The sequence below is a fragment of the Carcharhinus amblyrhynchos genome, chromosome 21, assembly GCF_965287045.1.
Source record: "Carcharhinus amblyrhynchos chromosome 21, sCarAmb.v2.hapA, whole genome shotgun sequence".
NCBI classification, from domain to species: domain Eukaryota; kingdom Metazoa; phylum Chordata; class Chondrichthyes; order Carcharhiniformes; family Carcharhinidae; genus Carcharhinus; species Carcharhinus amblyrhynchos.
Genome location: NC_137344.1, coordinates 45909711 through 45932052, shown reverse-complemented (window position 1 = coordinate 45932052; position 22342 = coordinate 45909711). Strand labels below are relative to the sequence as shown.

General features: G+C 43.5%; 1 protein-coding gene across 1 annotated transcript in view; it reads left to right on the top strand.

Annotated features, from left to right (window-relative positions):
• Positions 1 to 22342, top strand: part of LOC145356398 (voltage-dependent T-type calcium channel subunit alpha-1G-like) — a 313384-nt gene that overhangs the window by 3446 nt on the left and 287596 nt on the right. Inside the window, exon 2 of the mRNA XM_080209098.1 lies at positions 6271 to 6404. Coding sequence (XP_080065224.1) covers positions 6271 to 6404 — 134 coding nt within the window. The remainder of the gene's footprint in view (positions 1 to 6270; positions 6405 to 22342) is intronic.

Below are 22342 nucleotides of genomic sequence, written 5' to 3'. Positions count from 1 at the left end.
TATTGAGGAATCTATCAATCACTATCTTGAATATGCTTAATGACGGAGCCTCCACAGCCCTCTGGGATAGAGAATTCCACCACCTGGGGTAGAGCCTTCACCACCCTCTGGATGAAGAAATTCCTCCTCATCTCAGTCCTAAATGGCCTATGCCTCATTCGGAGACTGTATCCTCTAGTTCCAGACCCTCCCTTAGAGACAGACACTGGAGAAATTACCACAGGGAATCAGGAAATAGCAGACACTAAACAATTGTGTCTGTCTTCAAAGTTGAAGACAAGTTAGAGGAAAGTCAAGAGGCCAATAAAAGTGAGCAACTTAAGATGATTAATATCAGCAGAGCAGAAGTATTGGAGAAACGTAAGAGACTAAGTGGTGACAAATCCCTAGGTTTTGGTGGTCCACAGTCTGTAATGATGCACAGTGAATTTATCAGGAACACAAAGTGTAGTTATTAATAAGTAAAAACTCTACAGAGGCTGGAAGCTCCTCAGCTGCCCTGGAGTAGCACATTGGTTGCTGCAGTCCCTACATGTCTTCTAGATGTCTTCTGACTGAGAGAGGACTCCACCCCTGGGGTGATTACCCATTTTTGGTCCCAATTGGTCCCTCATACCAAGTGACCCTCTTCTGCTGTGTTGTCCTTAAAGAGACTTAAAAGAGATAACTGCAGAGATAGTGGATATGCTGGTGATGATTTTCCAAAAATCCCTAGATTGTAGAATGCTCCCAGAAAATTGGAAGTTAGCAAATATAACATCACTCTTCAGGAAAGGAGAGATATATTTGCATTGGAGGCGATACAGCAAAGCTTCACTGGATTGGTCCTTGGGATAAGGGGGTTGTCCTCAAATGCCAGGCTGAGTAACTTGGATATACACTCTGTGTTGTTTGGAAGAATGGGAGGTGATCTCATTGAAACGAGATACTGAAGCAGCTTGACAGGGCGGGCACTGAGAGGTTGTTTCCCCTGTTTGGGGAATTGAGAACAGGGGGAAATAGCCCCAGCAACATTGAGGATTGACATAAAAGGGACAATTTCCATTCCAGCTAAAGGTGGGATCGCTGCTCGCCTATTGAATCCGGTGAGAACGTCAAAACAGGGTTCTCACAGGGCACCAAACCCATTGCAAGACTGCCAATCCATCACATGGGTCCCAATCATGAATAATCATTATATTCATTTCCATGTCATTGCCCAATTCAAAACCTTCCCAAAATGTACCCCAGTCCAGCAGGATGTCCAGCTGGCAGGATTTGGTGCAGGGGACCAAGCATGGACCTGGCGCCTTAGACTGCAACTGAGGGAGAAAGGAGGTAAGAACTGTGCCCGTGTACCTCTCTGCTGCTGCCAGGCTGCAGATGAGGGTCCCACCAGGGATCTGGGGGTTGAGTGAGATCAAGCTGGGGACCTTGGGACTGTCATCCCTAGTGGGGTTCTCATTACTGGACTGCCCCTATTAGTCCTTGGAAAAATGGAAATCATTCTTCGTATGGTGATTCCAGGCATTTTGCTAGTTAATATCTTTATTCCTGTACTGTGAAACCTTTGTAGTGGTCTGGTCACATGAATATCCATGTCCCTGAACACGTAAAAGGCTTAAAAATCACAGCAGCACTCCATTCCACAGAAGAAACTCCCATTGCTCTCCCTTGGAAGCCCCAGGTGTAAGCAACCCCCTTTGAATTCCTTAGACTGACAGGAGAAATCATTTACACCAGAGGAATTCCTCATTGATGCAGTTTGACTAGAGGAATTCTCTTTCAAAGCTTGAAAAGCTACACCTGCTGTGTGAAGCCTTTGTATTCCTCTGGACTGTTTGATCTACTCTGTCGATCATTGTTGATACAATCCAGTCAGCGTCAAGTACTTGCTTTTGCTGGCCAGCGAGTTTCCCACTTGACAGATGCTGCTCACATCAACAGGAAGCACTCCAGTTTTCTTGCTGGCAGCAACGCTTTCTTTTAGGAGAAGCGTGACCATTTCTTCACTCAAAGCATCGTGAATCTTTGGAATTCTCTACCTCAGATAGTTGTGGATTCTGGAGCATTAACTAGATTCAAGGCTAAGGTAGACAGATTTCTGGTTTCTCCTAGAGATATGAAGAGCTGGTGGAAAAAATGGAATTCAGACAGAAGCTCATCCGCGACCCACGATCATATTAAATGGTGGGGCAGGCGTGAGCAGCCATATGGTCTATCCTGATCTTATTTCTTATAATCTAATATTCCTCTAAGTCCACTGTCTTCAACACAAGATATGACAGATTTACAAAGGTAGGTAGCGCACCCAAGTGTCCATTCTTTATATATCAGTAAAGGCAGCAAGCATTGTTAGGCTATTTAGCCTCTTTGCTGAGCCTGTGATACAAGGACATTCTCCAATAGTCACCGAACAGTCACCAGGAGTGGGAAACCTGGATAAAGAAAGGCCAAAGATTGTGGTTCAATGGCTCTCTGAACTGGGAAGTGGACTCTGATGAAAGAGATTGAGTCCTGTTGAACTGGAAGATCCCAGATTTAGTGACTGGGCTGTGCTGGGTGTACTAGAGGTGCTACAAGAGGTCTGGAAAGGAAAATGTCAACTCCTGATTACTGTAAAGAGCGTGCATTAGGTGAGGATGAAATCATCTAACTTTATCCTTGTCTCTGGTCTTCTTCAGCTGAAACCCTCACCTCGGCCTTTGTTACCTTCAGACTCAAGTGTTTCAATGCACTCCTGACAATGCTCTCATTCTACCCTCTGTAAACTTGAGGTCATCCAAAACTCCGCTGCCTGAGTCTGAACTTGCAACAAGTCCTGTTGACCTTTCACCCCTTTGCTCACTCACCTACATTGGCTACAAGTCAAACAACATCTTGATTTTATAATTCTCATCCTTGTTTTCAAATCCATTCATGGTGTCACCCCTCCCCACTTCTGTAATTTCCTCCGACCCTACAACTCCTCGAGACTCCTGCATTCCTCTAATTTATTATTGCGCTACCATTGGTAGCTGTGCCTTCAGAATGTAAAAGAACCTACAACAGCGTGTAATGACTGAGAAGGGCTGAATTTGACAGGAGCCAGAGGCAGGGTGGGGGAATGCATTGCTCACCACAGCCACACCTCAATCATGGGTAAAGCCAACTTGAAATAAAGGGCTGCACCTCAGCAATGTATTGTGGACATCATTAAGAAGCTAAGATTGGTACTTCCATTCCTCAGTGGAAGTCCTGCCCTCGACAGCTGCCGACCATCCAGATTGGATCCACATCAGTGCCAACAGCCCCAGAAGAGCAGTGGGTGTCACTGGGACTGCAAAGGTGTGGAGATGCCAGTGTTGGACTGGGGTAAACACAGTAAGAAGTCTTACAACACCAGGTTAAAATCCAACAGGTTTATTTGGTCGTAAGCGCCACTAGCTTTTGGAGCGCTGCTCCTTCGTCAGGTGAGTGGGGAGTTCACCTGACAATGGACAAGGTTTCTTGGATGAGGAGAGATCAGCCAAACAAGGGAGGGGAGGAAGGGAAAGGGGAGGTGGGGCAGGTTTTAAAGGCCGAATAGAGACGCACAAAACAGAGGTGATACGATTTTAGCGGAGATGACCCCACTGTACACAACACACTGCATACATACCCTGATAGCTAAGTTCCACACACATGAGGACGGCCTCAACCAGGATCTTGGGTTCATGTCACACCATTTTTAACCCTCACGACTTGTCCTGTCCTGGCTTGAGACAATTCATACCTCTTTACCCTGTGCTTAATCCTCCCTCCACTCGCATTGTCTGCACCAAGTAAAAACTGGATTACTTGTTAAGACTCATATTCCAACCATTATCTTGTAATTGAGTTTGTGTCTATATATGCCCAGTTTGGGAACTCTTCACTCACCTGATGAAGGAGCTTCAAAAGCTTATGCTACCAAATAAACCTGTTGGACTTTAACCGGGTGTTGTGAGACATCTTACTGTGCATACCCTGAAGGAGTTACCACTCCCCACCCCCTCACCCGTTCACCAATCTAGTGAAAATGGCCACCCTACTCTCACCAATCTTCCACTACCCAGTGTATGATGGCAGTGGAGGCAGATTGAGGTAATTAATGTCCACTTAAGGTCATGAATAGGCTGAAGGACAGGCAGCTTTGTGGGTGCCTTATTCTCCTACAGCATTATGGAAAATGGGTCGGAGGTGGGCAGGAATGAAGTGGACGAGCATACTACACCATGCTCCCCACCTCTGCCAAAAGCACATCCAGTGGGGAAGAGTCAGCTGATATCTTTCTTTTAATTTTCTTACTATTTTCCTCGCTTGTATTTGCTCCCAGCAGTCCCTCAGGGATTATCCATAATTTCTTGAAACTCAAAGGGCAATCCTTTGTTGAATCAGGAACATTAACCCCGACCTTCACGTAGGGTTCACTAATGCATATATATTTATATAGATTTATATTCCCCCCGGTCTCGTCAATGTGAAAGTAGTTTTTAATGCTAGGTTGAAACCAGCGACAGTTTCCTAATCACTAAGCTTCAGCAAGTAATTGCACATTTTTAAAAACTGAGTTTATCTTATGCAACATTAATGTTTGCCTAATTGTAGTGAGCAGGATGTATCTGAAATTTACATTCTGTTCACGTTTCACCCTGTCAATCATCACTTTGACATGGGTGTCAGTAGATGAGAACTGCTGCTCATATTAAAATAAAGATTTTTTGATTAGATTTGGTACAGTTTGCACTCGCGGTAGTCACAGTGAACCCTGGGTTCACTTAAGCTGCAAATCAAACCATCAAAAAGAGACAACAGGCAGTCAGGTCAGATAAGATGGACAAGTTCTAGCTGTTCAAACCCGATAGCCTGGGAGTATTTTAAATATGGAGAGGATGGTGGAGCACAGCGGTCCCCACATGTACATTTGTCCCAACCAATCTTCTGGGAAAGACACTATAGAGTGACTGGTCAAATTTAAACCCATGCAATTCACACCTCTCCACAATGTACACCCATCTAATTTATACCCTCACAATTTAAACAATCTATCAAATTTACACCCCGCTTCATTGACAGCTGCCCCACTGGTAAACCAATGAGTTGACACCCCATCACGATTTACACCAATCCCCATTTACACCAGTCCTGATTTACACTCTGTCCTGATTTACCCCTTTCATGGACAGGAGGAGGCGTAACTTTAAACAAAACTAATTCCTCCTTACTTCCCACCAGACAATAAAGAGAGGGATAGAGAAAATCAGGTTATACTGTAGAGAGACCACAGGGAAAATAATTATTGATTCATATGGATTCCAGAGTCCAGATCGAAGTCCAATGAGGTCTTCCTTCATGGAGATCAGTGGGCTACAAGCATGCGGAGATGAATCAGTCTCATAGGTGTTAATGTCATGACAAGCAAACTCATGTTGGTTGCTTCTGGGCTCCTGGGGTTGGCGGGGGGGTAGCCTCATTCAAAGGCTGAGTGTGGAATTTGGTATTGCTGAGAACCACCCCCTGCCCTCGCTACTCACCCACTCTGTGATGCTCCTCAACTGTGGTTTGGGCTCCAGTGACAATATTGGGCCTCAGGTGGGTGTTGTACCACTGCAGTCACCTCCTCCTCTATGGCCTGCTGTTCTGTAGATCAAACAGTAGCTCATGGCAGGTAGACTTCTGCTCCTGGGGTCTTTGATCCTGCCACTGTCCAGTTATGTGCCTGAGTGATATTTGTTGTGATGGCCTTCCCTAAAAGTGGCAGCATAGGATTTATGCCAGCTCTCCTGCTGGCAAGCAAAACACCTATCACCTCCATTAAATACTTCCCAGAGTTAGGATGGAGATCAGCCATGATCTAATTGAATTGTGGGACTCTCTGAAGGGTAGAATGACCTCTTGCTGTTCCTACTGTGCTGCATTCCAACATTCCAACATAGACCGAGAGGGATTGTGCAATGGAAAGGTCCAAATCACTTTTTACTTTGGCTCCACCATGTTAGAACAAGTTGCTCACTAGACAGATGTGTTTGCTCCTTTAATGTTTAACTTCAGGTTCAGAGAGATGGGAAGTGGAGACGAGTCCAGTTCCTGGATGAATAGCTGACGGTGCACCATCACCTAACACTGAAAATAACTTCCCTCTGCAATTTTTTTGGTTGTCCTTTTGACAGGTTCTCTGAGATCCAGTCCTAGAATTGTCAGTTCTTCTATAGTGGCTGGCAGCAACAGCCGAACACTTTAGCTCAGGTTTCACTCAAGTTTGTCATACTGACTGGTAATTCTGTCTTTCAGGGTTTTGATGATTTCATCTTTGCATTCTTCGCGGTGGAGATGATTGCCAAGATGATTGCGTTGGGCATCTTTGGCCCGAAATGTTACCTCGGTGACACGTGGAACCGTCTCGATTTTTTCATTGTTATTGCCGGGTAAGTTCCCTGAGCTCTTTGTGTCTTGTCCATTGCTTTTGTCCATTGACTGTATTATTGAACAGATTTGGGAATGGAGGATGCACTGAAGTGCACACTGTTGGAATTCAGTCATTTTTCAGATTTGTCAGTGTGATGGTGATGGTTAAGTCTTCCGTTGCCACTTTATGGGGTCATTGTTGCATACAGCCACAGCTTTAACAAAAATTCATCAGGTTCGATTGCTGAAGATGGGATGGCCCAAGACATTGATAAACTCGCATGACAATCAGGTCCACTTTCACGCCATTTCTTTGGGAATCTTTGCTCCTGCTCTCACAGAGTTAGCACAAAATCAATCAGTTGCCATCCCATTAGACAACTGTAAAGTGCATAACAATTGACACTGCTCCACTATCGATTATAAATGCACACCATGCTCAGTATGCTAAGTGCAAAAGCGTACTGATTAACATAAAGGTCATCCCCTCTTAAAACTCAAATAGCCCAGATGGTTCTTCAAACTCTCTTAGTTTGACATTTCAAACATGTTTCCTCGTGTGTGTTTTTTCTTTCATGCTGAAGAGCTAAATCTCATCAAACCAGGCGATTAATTTGTGCAACATTGCTCTCCCTTCTTTCACCTGTTGTATTTCTTCAGACATATTTTATTGATTGTCGAGCACCTTGGGATGCTCTAAGGTCATGAAAGGTGCCACGAAAAGGCATGTTCTTTCTTTCTATCTTTTCTTTTCGATACAAGAGTTCGGTCAGAGGATTATAGGGAAACTGAATTCTCAACAATGAACTGAGAATTATTTTGCCTGTGATAAAAGCGATTTCTGCAGATGCTGGAATCTGAAACTAAATCAGAAGATGTGGAAAATCTCAGCAGTTCTGACAACATCTGGGGAGAGAGAGTAGAGCCAATATTTCATTGAATGATCCAGACTCAAAACGTTGGCTCTATTCTCTCTCCACAGATGCTGTCAGACCTGCTGAGATTTTCGGTTATTCTTTTCCCCAAATTTAATTGTCTTGCTTCACCTAGATGTCTTGCTGTAATGCATATAAAGAAATTGTCTCTCTGTCCAGTGGGTCTCCTGCTCCACTCCTGGTTAGCCTTGCTGAAACTCCATTTCCCTGGAAGCTTCCATATCTTTCCTAGGGAATCCTCTGGTCACCTACACATCTATTCCCATTCTGTTCCTCTTTCATAGAATCCTTGGCTGCCCTCACTCTCTGTTCCCACTCCACATGCCAAAAAAATCCAGCTTTTGCTTGGCTCTTTATTTCATCCAGAAGAAAACTGTTTGACTTTTCCTGAGGCATTAATAGAATTGCTGCACACATCTGTTCACCTCTGGATAAAAAGCATTAGCTGTCACATCACGCAGATCTGTAGGCTTCCATTTATTGAATAGCTGCCATTGGTTTCAATGGCAGATTGAGTTGATGTACTTAGCAGACATTGATCTAATAGATTGGTAGTTCAGACTCCAGGGAGTGCATGGACTTATCCTATGTCTATCTTCCAATGTTAAGTGCACAGCCCGTGCAAGTGCTTATTTTTAGCAACTTTAGTGGATGGTGTATTTCCATTGTCTTCCAACTATTTTTGGCATTAGGGATAACATAATATTTTAGTCACTTCACTACTTATCTAATTGTATTGGAGTCCAAGTCATTCTGCTAATGGCTGGAATCCTTTGTTCTTTTTATTCCAATCTGTATGGAGCTGTGGGCAGTTCAAACATGGAAGAAATGCTCATCATAGAATCTCTACAGTGCAGAGGGAGGCCATTTGGCCTACCGAGTCTGCACCGACCACAATCCCACCCAGGCCCTATTCCCATAACCCCACATATTTACCCTGCTAATTCCCTGACACTAGGTCTATTTAGCATGGCCAATCAACCTAACCTGCACATCTTTGGACTTCTTTGGAGTGTGAGAGGAAACCCACGTAGACACAGGGGAGAATGTGCAAACTCCACACAGACAGTGACCCGAAGCTGGAATTGAACCCAGGTTATAGACTTCTCAAACCCTTTACCCACCAGAATATTGCCAGCTATAAACCCCTGATATCTCTTAAGGCTTCAGTCTTGTACCATTGGGAGTCAAATGAATGCCTCATTGAATGCTTCAAACACCAATTTCTAACTGAAGAATAACTTCAAAGCATTTTCAAAAACATTCTTTTCTCACACCTTCTAACATTTTCTGCCCTTCTGAATTCTTGCATTTGGAGAGAAAGCAGGGGAAATCAGCACGGACGACATTTAATTACTGGATGAAGAGGTGGAAATGGGGATATAGATAAAATTGGAAATTAGAATTCAGATCAGAGGGTCGCAGGGTGTCTAGAGGAAAGGTGAAGTGTTATTCCTGATAGTTGTGTTGAACACTAGTGGAACAGGAACTGAGATCACGAACAGAGATGGAATTGGAGGGGTATGGAGGTGAGCCACAAATGGCTAGAAAGATGAAGGTGTTTAATAACACCAGCACCTAATTTGCCTCCGGTTTCCAAATTGTGGAGGACACACATCACGGACAGTGGACTTGGTAGAACAGATAAAATATATTGCTGCCTTGCATGGCAGGGGTGTTTGGGGCTCTGAGTAACTGTGTAAGGGAAAGTGAATAGACCATCGTTGCACATTCTTGCAGCTTTTGCACAGGATGGTAATAGAGGAGGAGCAAACTCAAGTAGGGGTTAGTGTTTCAGGGTGTTACAGAGAAGATGATAACAGGAGAGAGAGAGCAGATAACAGGAAGAAGTGTTTGATGGTGAAAACATGGTCAATCCTCAGAAGAATGCAAGAAGATGACCAGGGACAATTGAGATTGATGAAGACAACCAACTGAGTTCTGTCACAGTTGTGAGACCAGCAAATAAACGGGGTCAAGATTGAAGAATGGGAAATGGCGTAGAACCAGTCAAGGTCCTTGCTGCATGTAACAGAGAAAATCTTCAGCTGAGGAAAAAGGAGGACATTTTAAAAACTCTGGTTCAAAAGGTAAAGTCATCAAAATAGATTCAATAGAGACAGAAAAACTGGGTGACCAGGATAGAGTACCTACACAATGTGGAATAGGAACGTGGGAGTTAGACATCTGTGGAAAGCCCATCGCAAGAGATAGAAAAAGTGGGAGAGATGTCCACACCTTCTCAATACACATTCACATACTTGTCTTTCTATGCACTATGGAGAAGCAATGTAATATCACTGAATCCCTACAGTGCAAAAGGAGGCCATTCGGCCCATTGAGTCTGCACTGACACTCCAACAACAGTCCTACTCAGGCCCTATCCCCATAACCCTCATATTTACTCCACTAATCCCCCTACACATCTTGGGGCACCAAGACAAAATTTAGCAAAGCCAATCAACTTAACACACACATCTATGGACGGTGGGAGAAAACTGGAGCACCTGGAGGAAACCCACGCAAACACAGGGAGAATACATGAACTCCACACAATCACCCAAGGCAACAATTGAATCCATGTCTCTGGCACTGTGAGGCTGTAGTGCTAACCACTGTGCTGCCCTAAACAACACACCTTCACTGCCAACACAACTCTGATACAACTCCTATCCTCCCTGTCGGGGAATTGAATCCCGGTCTCCTGTGTGACAGGCAGAGATACAAACTATTATACTAACAAGAAACTCCAATATATAACACAATTAGATTTATTTTTCTGCAAAGTAGCAGTCAGCAAAGAGCATTGCTTCTGATCATGTACCTTCGACCACCCTACCCAAGCGTGTATATCTCTACTTCCTGATGATTTACTCATCCGTATGTATCCATTATGCACAAATAGAGTCACTATTTGCCCTACGTGGACTCAATCTGTTTCACAGGTGCCAAACTGAATGTGAAATAGTTAACTTTTTAAATAGCATATAGCTTGTGGCTCCCTTACCTTACATCGTATCCTGTCCTTTACTGGCCGAGACCATCTCTGTTAATCCACCTGTTGAATCCTTTCTTTATGTTAAAAATTTGGATCATGTCCCAGATTCTCCATTTTCCAATGAGAACAGATGCTGTTGCCTAATTACATTTGAACACCGAAAAAAACATGTTCATTCTCCTAAGGCTTCCCTACAAGTGATTACCAACATAGGTTCCATGTGCCTCTTATTTTTAATAATAACAGGCTTGTTATGTGGCAGGTGTGGGATCTATTTCCCCCTATTGGAGGTAGCAGAAATAAAAGAAAAATTCTTGAAATGAAATGGTCCCTGCTGAGTCTCTAGAGAAGCTTATATTCCACACGAGCCTCCTCACCCCAAATTCTATTCCTTTCTTCCTCAGGTCCTCAGCTAGCTTCCCCTCTGTGCTATTCTGTACAATTCACTTCATGGGTAATATTCTGCCTGCAAATTCCCTACTGTATTTAAAACTGACTACTTGTATTCATAGCCACTAGTTTTGGACTTGCCACAATTGAAAACATCTTTCGTGCATCTACTTTTTATTATCATAATGACCTCTGTTAAGCCACCCACTAACCTTCTCTTTTCTAGAGAAGAATCCCAGACTATTCAGTCTTCCCTCATGGTCATAACTTCCCCACTCTGTTATCATCTTCTCAAAACCTCTTCGCACTTTCTCCAGACAGGTTTTCCATTAAGCAAGCAATAGAATCATAAAAAAACTACAGCACAAACAGGCCCTTCGGCCCATAAGTTGCACCGATCTTATCTCTACCTACTAGGCTTACCTATAACCCTTAATCCTATTAAGTCCTATGTACTCATCCAGAAGTCTCCTAAAAGACCCTATCAAATTTGCCTCCACCATCACCGACGGCAGCCGATTCCACTCACCCACCACCCTCTGAGTGAAAAACTTACCCCTGACATCTCCTCTGTAGCTACTCCCCAGCACCTTAAACCTGTGTCCTCTTGTGGCAGCCATTTCAGCCTTGGGGAAAAGCCTCTGAGAGTCCACCTGATCAATACCTCTCATCATCTTATACACCTCTATCAGGTCACCTCTCATCCTTCATCTCGCTAAGGAGAAAAGAGTGAGCTCTCTCAACCTATCCTCATAAGGCATGCCACCCAATCCAGGTAACATCCTTGTAAATCTCCTCTGCACCCTTTCAATGGCTTCCACATCCTTCCTGTAATGAGGCCACCAGAACTGAGCACAGTACTCTAAAGTGGGGACTGACCAGGGTCTTGTACAGCTGCAGCATTATCTCCCGACTCCTAAACTCAATCCCTTGATTGATGAAGGCCAGTGGACCAAACGCCTTCTCAACCACACCCTCTACCTGTGAAGTCGATTTGAGAGTCCTATCAACCCAGGCCCCAAGATCCTTCTGATCTTCCACATTGCTAAGAGTCTTACCCCTAATATTATATTCCTTCATCCCGTTTGACCTGCCAAAGTGTACCACTACACATTTATCTGGGTTGAAGTCCATCTGCCACTTCCCCGCCCAGCCTTGCATCCTATCTATGTCACGCTGCAACTTCTGACATCCCTCCAAACTATCCATAACACCTCCAACCTTTGTGTTATCGGCAAACTTATCAACCTATCCCTCCACTTCCTCATCCAGGTCATTTATAAAAATCACAAACAGCAAGTGTTCCAGAACAGATCCCAGGGCACTCCACTGGTGACCGAACTCCATGCAGAAAAAGACCCATCTACAACCATTCTCTGCCTTCTGTGGGCAAGCCAGTTCTGAATCCACAAAGCAACGTCCCCTTGGATCCCATGTACCCTCACTTTCTCAATAAGCCTTGCATGGGGGACCTTATTGAACACCTTGCTAAAGACCATATAAACCACATCCACCACTCTTCCTTTGTCGATGTGTTTAGTCACATTTTCAAAAAAATTCAACCAGGCTCGTAAGACACGATCTGCCTTTAATAAAGCCATGTTGGCTAATTTTGGTCATACTATACGTCTCTAAATGTACTCAAATCCTGTCGCTCAGGATCTTTTCCATCAACTTACCAACCACTGAAGTTAGACTCACCAGTCGATAATTTCCTGGGCTACCTCCATTCCCTTTCTTGAATATAACAACCACATCCGCAATCCTCCAGAACCTCTCCCATCTCCATCGATGGCGCAAAGATCATCGCCAGAGGCTCTGCAATCTCTTCCCTCGCCTCCCACAGTAACCCGAGGTACATCCCATCCGGTCCCAGCAACTTATCTATCTTGATGCTTTTCAAAAGCTTCAAGACATCCTCTTTCTTAATGTCCACACACTCAAGCTTTTCAGGCTGCTGCAAGCCTGCACTACAACCACCAAGATCTTTTTCCACCGTGGATACCAAAGTAAAGTATTCATTGAGCACCTCTGCTATTTCTACCAGTTCGATACAAACTTTCCCACCGTCACATTTTATTGATCCTGTTCCTTCACATCTCACCCTTTTACTCTTCACAATCAGTGATACAATCTTATTATCAGTTCTGTTGCCTTGCCTTCCTCGGCCTAGATCTTCTGAGGAGGGACAATCATGGTCACATTGCCACTCCATTCAAACTTTCCCCCAACTTGACTGCTCCACATTTCTTATGGAATGTTCTGAGCCCAGGTTTGCCAGAAATGCAAAGCGCAGCATCCATCAGAGAGTTCCATTGCAGTGAGAAGGGGTGGGGTGAAAGACAGGACACACTGAATTTTTACAGCATCCTCTGGGTTTATGGTAAGCTTAAAGATCCAGTTTAAATGTTAGTGAACGGCTGAGTGGATTAATGAGTGAATGGGTAAGGCAGTAAGGATGGATGAGTTAAATGAGTTTGGGGCTAGGTGGATACTCTGGCAGTTCTGTAGTTACCTTGGTGATAAACTAGGTTTTAATCTGTATAATATTTCCTTGGTAACTATTCAGGTAAATACTGAGGAAACGTCCAAAGTTTCTGATCCTAACTCAAAGTCAGAGATATTCACAGATGATCCCAGGAAGCAGGGGAATTGCTGATTGGAAATTCAAACTTCCCGGACAATTCCCATGTAGGTCAACGCGTCAGGACTTGCGTTGAGTCCCAGCACGTATCTAAGCCATACATTGGGACTCCAACAATCCCGAGATCGGAAAGATTTGAGCCAATATATTCTTTAACGGGTATTTTATTTTCCAAAGAAATAAAAGTACCTTTTTAGCAGATTGTGTTAAAACAATGTGTGGTTCAATATTAGCAGATTAGGAACATCCGCATGCATGCAAGGAAGATAAAGCATCTAAGTGTGAGCAGGGTCAGTGAACACTGTACTAGGAAATAATCTAATCCATAAGGGCCTCAAAGTAACAGAGAGCTTTCACCTGCCTGTCTGTGGTTAGTGAAAGTGGCTTTTCATGGTATAGTAGTGTTAGCAGTTCTGGGAACTGCTTTTACCCTCCAACTTGCTCCTCCAAAAGATATGGTCTGCATAAAGCAGGAAAGGAAGATGAAAGATAGGTTAATTTAAAAGGGTCTGGCATTTCTTCTTATTTTGGAATGTTAACAGTATTAATTGATACATGAATATAAATTAGTTCAAGAGATTGTCTTTTTCGTGGGAAAGAGGAAACCAATGGATGTAAAAATGCAGAGCAGAACATAAGAATTTCCAGTAATAAAGTCCAAGATCCATCTTGTTCACTGTCTACTATCCTGATAGTTGCATAATGCAACGATAATGAGTCACTATTGCAATCAATTAGTCCACAATATACATAACCATGATACAAAGAAAACCTCCATGATGGAGAGCTTTTGGAACAATGAGCTAAGTTTTACGCTCTGCTGTCAGCAGGTATGAAAGGGGGTTGGGGGGGTGGCTGTAAAATTCCCCAGATGACCTTTGAACTACCCACCATCCTGGACTCACCACAATTTTATGGTGGGAAAGCTAATGCTTAGGGTGGCCTGCCCTCCTTTGCTCCATCTGAGGCTCTCAAGTGCAATTAGTGACCAGTTAAATGACTTTCCTGCTTGGCATCAGTTTTAAGGCTTGTGGGAGAAGCTCAGGAGCTTGGCAAAGCCTAGCAAGGCACATTGCTCAGGTATCAGTTGAGAAGAGGGTTTGCCTCCTTCAAAGGCTTTCTTTCAACAATGGCACCAGCCAACACACACAAAGTCTGCCTATTATGGGTGCTCCCTCCTTGCCCAGCCACCCCATCACCCACCCACCCCACCCCCACTTCCACCCACGCACTTACTTGATCCTGGTCTCAGAGACTTAGGGTGGAATTCTCCCATTTTGAGAATAAGTGTGGTGACAGGTGGCTCCATGGCGCTTGTCCTGTCAACAAGAATGGCAGGATCCCGTGCCAGATTCTGCACTTGGAACCTCATTAATTATGCACAGGCTAGATCCCGTCCGATTCCTCGATTCGTCCATCTGCCCTCAGCTGACGGGTTTGAATGTCCCAGCGCCATATTTAAATGCCAGTCCAACAAATCCATATCACTTTGCTCTATGTGTTATACTCCAGAAAGCCAATTGAAGGATAGGACTGGAGCCAATACTTGCACACTTTCTTATTAGCATTTATTTCCATTACATTCATAACCCAACAACCACAGTTTCAATCTGTGTCTACTTATACTCCTTTAGTATAATGGATTGACATAAATTAAACAAACTAAGGTACTAATCAAGAGATCAGCCCCTTAAAAGGGTCACTTCATCAATCAAAAATAAATTGCAAAGAAATGTATAACATGAAATCAAAATGTGATTGATGAGGTTGCTAAAACACCCCACTCCCTGTGGTGGCCACTGGGCAGTCTACTTACAGAGGCGCAAGTGAATTCCTAATTATTGCCCACCACATGCCTACAATTAAATAAACTTAATGTACATTGAAGACTCAGGGTAAAAAGCCACCAGTTCCTCCCAAACAAGCTGCACTTGTCACCTGCCAGTGCTTCAAATTACTCTTATACTGCATTCCAAAATGTTATTATCTGAAAGAAAATCTTATTTGCAGTTGGTCCAGTGGGTAAGGAGTGTCTTTATTGGGCATCAACAAATCCTGCTGCAAAAAATACTTGTTTTCTATCATGGCACTTTTCACGAATGTGTCTATTTGTGAAGTTATTTTCTTCTACTCTTTAGGTCCTTATTCACTCTCTGTCCAAAGCATTGACACTTTCCTGGCCTCTGCCAATAATGTGACACTGAGGAAGTGGCCTGGGTTTGCTCATGGAAACACTCAAAAAAGAGGAAGAGCAGAAGACCAGCTATTCTCATATTTGCCGGGGCATCAGAACCAGACACTTCTATAGAGATGGCGCACGTATTAAAGCCGGCAGCACATTCCTGAGGCTAACTGTCATCTGGGAAAATGTTCATTTTTTTAATCACCTGCCCCTTTCCGTGTGGAAGCATTAATCTCCCTTTAGCACTCCTCTTCCATCCCTCCTTCAATCAAAAGTCCAGGACTCTGTGTTGGGAAATTATCCTTATTGTTCCCTTTGCCTTACCCGTGGGATAAGATAGCAGCTGAGCTGGGGTGAGAAGTGGGGTCGGGAGAGACTGGGCTGAGATAGGGAGGAGCTGGGTGGGAGATGGTGCTGGGAACTGAGAAATATGATGGTCCAAAGGCCATGATTGTGAGGAAGTCCTACAGACTAGGTAGTCCATTAGTGAAAATGGACAGTCACAGGACTATTTATCAAGTGACTCAGTCTCATGGATTCCAACCCCACCAGAGCTGATGCAATTTAAGTTCAATTAGAATTTAATTTTATTCTAGAATTCAAAGCTAGCCATTAACTAGTGGTGATCATTGATCAATTGTTGTGAAACCCCATCTGGTTCATTAATGTCCTTTAGGGAAGGAAATCTGCTGTCCTTACCCAGTCTGGCCTTCATGACTCCAGACCCACAGCAATGCTGTTGACTCTTAACTGTTCTCTGAAATGGTCTGGTCAGCCACTCAGCTCAAGGGCAATTAGGGATGGGCTACAACTGCTGGCCTTACCAGTGATTCCCATGTCCCAATCAGAGATGTTCAGATGTAATGCAACAAATGTCATTTGTGCCTTTACATTTGAAATTTATGATAGTAATTATCTGAACATTTTAGCGGACATTCAGGAAAAGGATTCAGGGATTAAAGACACCTGCACATTGTATCAATTAAGACTTAACATTTAAAGAAACTGAATTGAACATATGTGACAGTAGCTGCGTGCTAAAAAGTAATATTTCTTCCCTTAGCCTTGATGGTTTTGAAATGTTTCTATAGTAGGACAGAAAAAATAGTTCTGCTGTGTTCCTTTCAAGAAATAATTGTTCAGCACCTTCAATGCCCAGGATGTCGGTTTGAGCGGGCAGGATACCATGTGTTCTGGCGTTGTCCAGCTCTGACATCATTTTAATGGGAGATTGAATGTTTGTATTTCGTGAATGTTTCCCCTTTTCAAAGTCTTCTCGTCACCTGCTTTATATTAAATACAGCTCCTGCCATCCAGAATGTACTGCTTTGAGCTTGGATTTTGACAAGGCACGGTTTTCTAACTTAATCAAATTCCATTGTGTTCTCTTGGCAGAGCCCAACTAACACCATTCGTTTTTCATTTAATTTTCTCCCTGTCTCAGCTCCTGCCATCTCGATGGTTTCACAATCTCATCGGACCCTGTGGAACTTGGTCTTTATGAAACAAATCCTGGAGAAACATATGGCATGAACTCCCAGCACCAACTACCTCCCCCCCACCCCACCCCCCAATAGAACTGATGTAAATCTTGCAGAAATGTGTCACGCAAGATACAACTAAAGTTGTTGTCTGTGTAACCTAACCTTTCAAAGAGCTCTGATGTGAGTGATTCTTATACAGGGTTATGAAGGAAAGTCTACTTTCTCTGGTTCAGCAGTCAGTGATGAGAGGTTATCATTTTAAAATTTTCACTGTGCTGTCGGAAAGTTAGGAGATTTTCTTCTATGATGAAAGTTGTTTGATCACAGAATGTTACAGAATGGAGGAACAGTTGATCTTATATCTTTTAAAGCCGACAATGATGAAATAGTCAAACTCGAGGAATATACGAGACTGTAAAGAGAGCATGGGGAATGTGGATTTGTGTTGGTTGCCCAAGCACAGAGCTGGCACAAACATAATGGGCCAAATGGCCTTCACCTTGCAGTAAACTTCTGTGATGCTATTAAACTAGTGAGAGTCAGGCTTTGTACTCAGAGCATTGCTTTCTTTGTATAAATTGTGCAGAAGATTAAGTGAGGATCTAATTGTGCTGTTTAAAGATGATTAAATGAGTTGTTAATGTAGGTAGAGATGTTTTGGGAGTTCAGAACATGCAGGCATAATCTCAAATTAGATCTAAGGCTTGTGTTTTTATTCATTCACAGAATGTGAGCATCACTGATAAGCATTTGTTGTCCATCCTTAAATGCTCTTGAGAAGGTGATGGTAAGCCACTCTCTCAAACACTGCAGACCATGGCTGTAGGTACACCCATAGTGCTGTTAGGGAGGGGAGGTCCGGGATTTTGACCCAGCAACAACAGAGGAACAGTGATATATTTCAAAGTCAGGATAGTGTATGAATTTGAGGGAAATTGCAAGTGATAGCATTCCATTTCATCTGATGTCCTTCTCCTTGTAGGTGATAGAGGGCACAGGTTTGGAAGCTGTTTGGTGTGTTACACTTGCATCTTATAGATGGTACACACTGGCACCATTGTGCATCAGTGGTGGAGAGAATGAAGGCTTAAGGTGGTGAATGGAATGTCAATCCAGTCAGCTGCTTTATCCTGGATGGTATCAAGTTTCTTGAGTTTTGTTGGAGCTGCATTCACCCAGGCAGATGGAGAGTACAGGTTCATCCGAACCTGTGCCTTGTAGATGTTGGATTGGTTTTAAGAGGCAGAGATGCCGGCTTTGGACTGGGGTGGGCGCAGTAAGAAGTCTCACAACACCACCAGGTTAAAGTCCAGCCTGCTCCTTCATCAGGTGAATGGAGAAATAGGTGTTTGTGAACCTATCTCTCCAAATAAACCTGTTGGACTTTAACCTGGTGTTGTGAGATTTCTGACTGGTTTTATGAAGTCAGAAGATAAGTGACTCATCACAGAATTCCCAGCCTCTGACCTGTCCTTGCAGCCACAGTATTTACATGGCTGGCCCAGTTAAGTTTCAGCTCAATGCTAACCATTAGGATGTTTGTGGTAGGGCATTCAATATTGATAATGCTATAAAATATCAAGAGGAGGTGGTTAGATACTTTCTTGCTAGAGAGGATCATTTCCTGGTGATTGTGTGGTGCAAATGTTAATTGCCATTTATCAGGCCAAGACAATCTGTTGTCCAGGTCTTGCTGTAATGGGGAAAGGACTGCCTTGGTATCTGAGGTGTTGCCAATGGAACTGACATTGTGTAATCATCAACAACCTTCGTATCATAGACATTTACAGCATGTAAACAGGCCCTTCGGCCCAACTTATCCATGCCACCCTTTTTTTTAAAACCCCTAAACTAATCCCAATTGCCCGCATTTGGCCCCTTTTCTCTCTATACTCATCATACCCATCTAACCATCTAAATGCTTTTTAAAAGATAAAATTTTACCCGCCTCCACCACCACTTCCGGCAGCCCATTCCAGACACTCATCACCCTCTGTGTGAAAAAAATTGCCCCTCTGGACACTTTTGTATCTCTCCCTTCTCACCTTAAACCTATGCCCTCTAGTTTTAGACTCCCCTACCTTTGGGAAAAGATATTGCCTATCTACCTTAACTTGGAGGCAAGGTCTTTGTTGAAGCAGCTGAGGATGGTCAGGCCTAGGATCCTGCCCCAAGTCATCTTGCAGAAATGCCTTGATCTGAGATGATTGGCCTCCAGTAACCAGAAACGTCTTCCTTTGTGCTGAGCATAACCCCGGCCAGTGGAAGTTTTCCCCAGTTTCCCATTGGCCTCAACTTTTCTAGGGCTACTTGACACCGCAGTTGATCAAATGCTGCCTTGATGTCAAGGGCAGTCATTCTCACTTCTCCTCTCGAATTTAGCCCTTTTGTTTGTGTTTGGATACGAGTGAGGTGCTGAGCCAAACCCAACTTGCAGGAACACAAATTGAGCACCAATGAGCAGGTTATTGGGGAGTAATTTGATAGCACTGTCAATAATATCTCAAAACTCTTCATTAAAACATTCAATTGAACATGCTGAAATCCATTTCATACATGGTAATTCCATGGCCCCATCAATAATTGTACAGTGTAGAAGAGGCCATTCAGCCCATCGAGTGTGCACTGACCACAATCCCAGGTCCTATCCCCACAACCCCCTGCATTTACCTTGCTAGTCCCGCTTCATAATCCCAATACAATAATTACCCCAAAGCCATCAGTCACATTGATAAACATAGATTTATCACTCTGCTATTAAAATCTTGCCTAAATTCAAGTTTATGATTTTTGATGGGGATTTATTTCACATATGTAGTTCTTGTGATCGTTCAAAATTCATGTAATCACTCAAAGATGTGTAAAAATAATGGTGCAATAATGTTAAGGTATTTCAACTCCCCCAATCTTAATTAGGATAGTTAAAGTATGAATGGCTTAGAGAGGATGGAATTCTTTATGTGCATCCAGAAGAGCTTTTTGAGGCAGTATGTAGGAAGTTCCACAAGAAAGAGGACAGTACTGGACCTCATTTTATGATGCGCTGTTGGAGAGTCGGTGCAGATATGATGGGCTGAATGGCCTTTTATTGCACTGTAAGGACATGTGGTTCTGATTCTAATCCAAGAAGTGGGTTGCTTATTTAAACATTTTAACAAAGCTGGGAACCTTACCTTTAACCTGTTCAACAGGTTTAACCCTGCCAGTGTAGGTTTCCCAAGAAACCCAGCAACTCAAGGGACGTGACTGAAGAATTTAAATCCATCTTGACCTCAGTTTGAGAACAGCACTGCACTCTTTGTGTTACTGCCATCGTTTCCTATCTTTTTTTTAACATCTCTGCCTTTTTTTAATGTTCTATGAACATTGGCTCCTTTCAAAATAAATATTTTTCAATACTACAAAACAGAAAACCTCGTTCTCGTCCATGCGTTACATAAGAGATCTTCTGTGAATGATTCCTGATACAGGAAGACTGACAACAGATTGACTTATTTTATATGAGCTTAAGCAGCCTGTGACAGGTGGGGGGTGGGGACTGCGGTGGTTGGCAGAGGTGAAACAATCCATAAATTGTTTCTCAGTGCCGATGAATCCCACTGAGACATTCCTTCGACAAAAAGATGATCCATCTAGGAGGTTTCCTTCAGAAGTAATCATCAGGAAACTCCCAAATGACGCAAAGTGCAAAATGCTTTACGCCTCATAGAATTTCAATATGCTGGAGATGTACACCCAGTGAGTCTATAAGCCCACTGAAGTATTAAACATGCTGCCTGTAGAAGCTTGTGATGGGCTTGCTGTAATGATTTACCTTGTGTCATTTTTTAAATCGTTCCCCTGTCATATTTGTCAAATTCAGACACATGTAGTTTTACATAAATCCTTCAGAAACGGTCACAGTACCCACCACACTCAAAAAATTGACTAATTTATGTCTCTGAGCATTTGTTGCAAAATCATTTACCTTGAATGTCTTCCTGAGGGAAAAACACATCACATCAAAGCCTTGCTCTTGTCACTCATTGCCAAATGAACAGGAAGTGACAATTATGGGACATCACTGCAGAGGCGGCAAAGAGACTTCTGGGAGAAGTAGTAGCAGTCACCCTGACCGTATATTGAGTAGAGGAAGAATCCCTTCAGAGACAAACAGGAGAAGACCATCCAGCAGAGGCGGCAGAGAGACTTTACTGATGAGCGTTCTGGGAGAAGTCATCGCAAGTCACCTTGACTACATAGTGGGTAAAGGAAGAATTGGTGTCAAGAAGCAGTTAAATTGAGAGAGGTGGCTACTCAATGAAATCTTGGAGTCCTCGTGCATCAGTTGCTGAAAGTAAGCGCACAGTACAGCAAGCAAAAAAGAAAGCAAATGGTATGTTGGCCTTCCTAGCAAGAGAATTTGAGGATAAGGATGTTTTGTTGAAATTGTTTAGGGAGTTGGTGAGGCCACACCGGAATAGCGACCCAGGCCTGAAGGGCCAAATGCCCTACTCCTGCTTCTAGTTTCTATCACAGGGAAAGTGTCAATTTAATTCCCAAGTGGTCTAACTTAGCTCTTGATTAAAGGGGCAATGATTGTATCTTTATCATTTTTCTGTGTTCAGGGAGTGAGAGGTGATGATGTACCCATTCACTAGCATTTTAGCATGTTTGCTTCACATCAGTGCCTTGCTCGGAGCTTGTCCTTTCCGAACAATAAATGCGCATATGGCACTACCCTACCTCTTAGCACTGATTTTACCTTGTTTTCAGCCTTGGTTCAGTGGGTAACACAGTTATCTCTGTGTCAAGAAGGTTGTTTGTCTTCCATAGCTTCCAGGCAGGATAGAATTTACTCTGACCCTCTAGTGCAGCACTGAGGGTGTGCTGAGGCCAACACTTTCAATAACCCCCACCTTTACTCTGGAGTTTGATTCAGATGGGATAGTAAAATCATAGAATTCCTACAGTGCAGAAAGAAGCCATTCGGCCCATCGACCATGCACTGACAACAGTCCCACTCAGGACCAGCTCCGTAACCCTGCGTATTTGCCGCACTGATCCTGTAACACTAAGGGACAATTTACCATGACCAATCAACCTAAACCGCACATTTTTGGACTGTGGGAGGAAACCGGAGCAACCGGAGGAAACCCACGCAGACACAGGCAGAATGTGCAAACTCCACACAGACAATGACTCAAGCCAGGAAATGAACCCGGGTCCCTGGCACTGTGAGGCAGCAATGCTAACCACTGTGTCAATATGCCGCTTGTCTTTGGTCACTTCCTCTCAAGTTATAATTTAGATTAACATTCAGGCCATGGCTGAGAAATTTAAAAC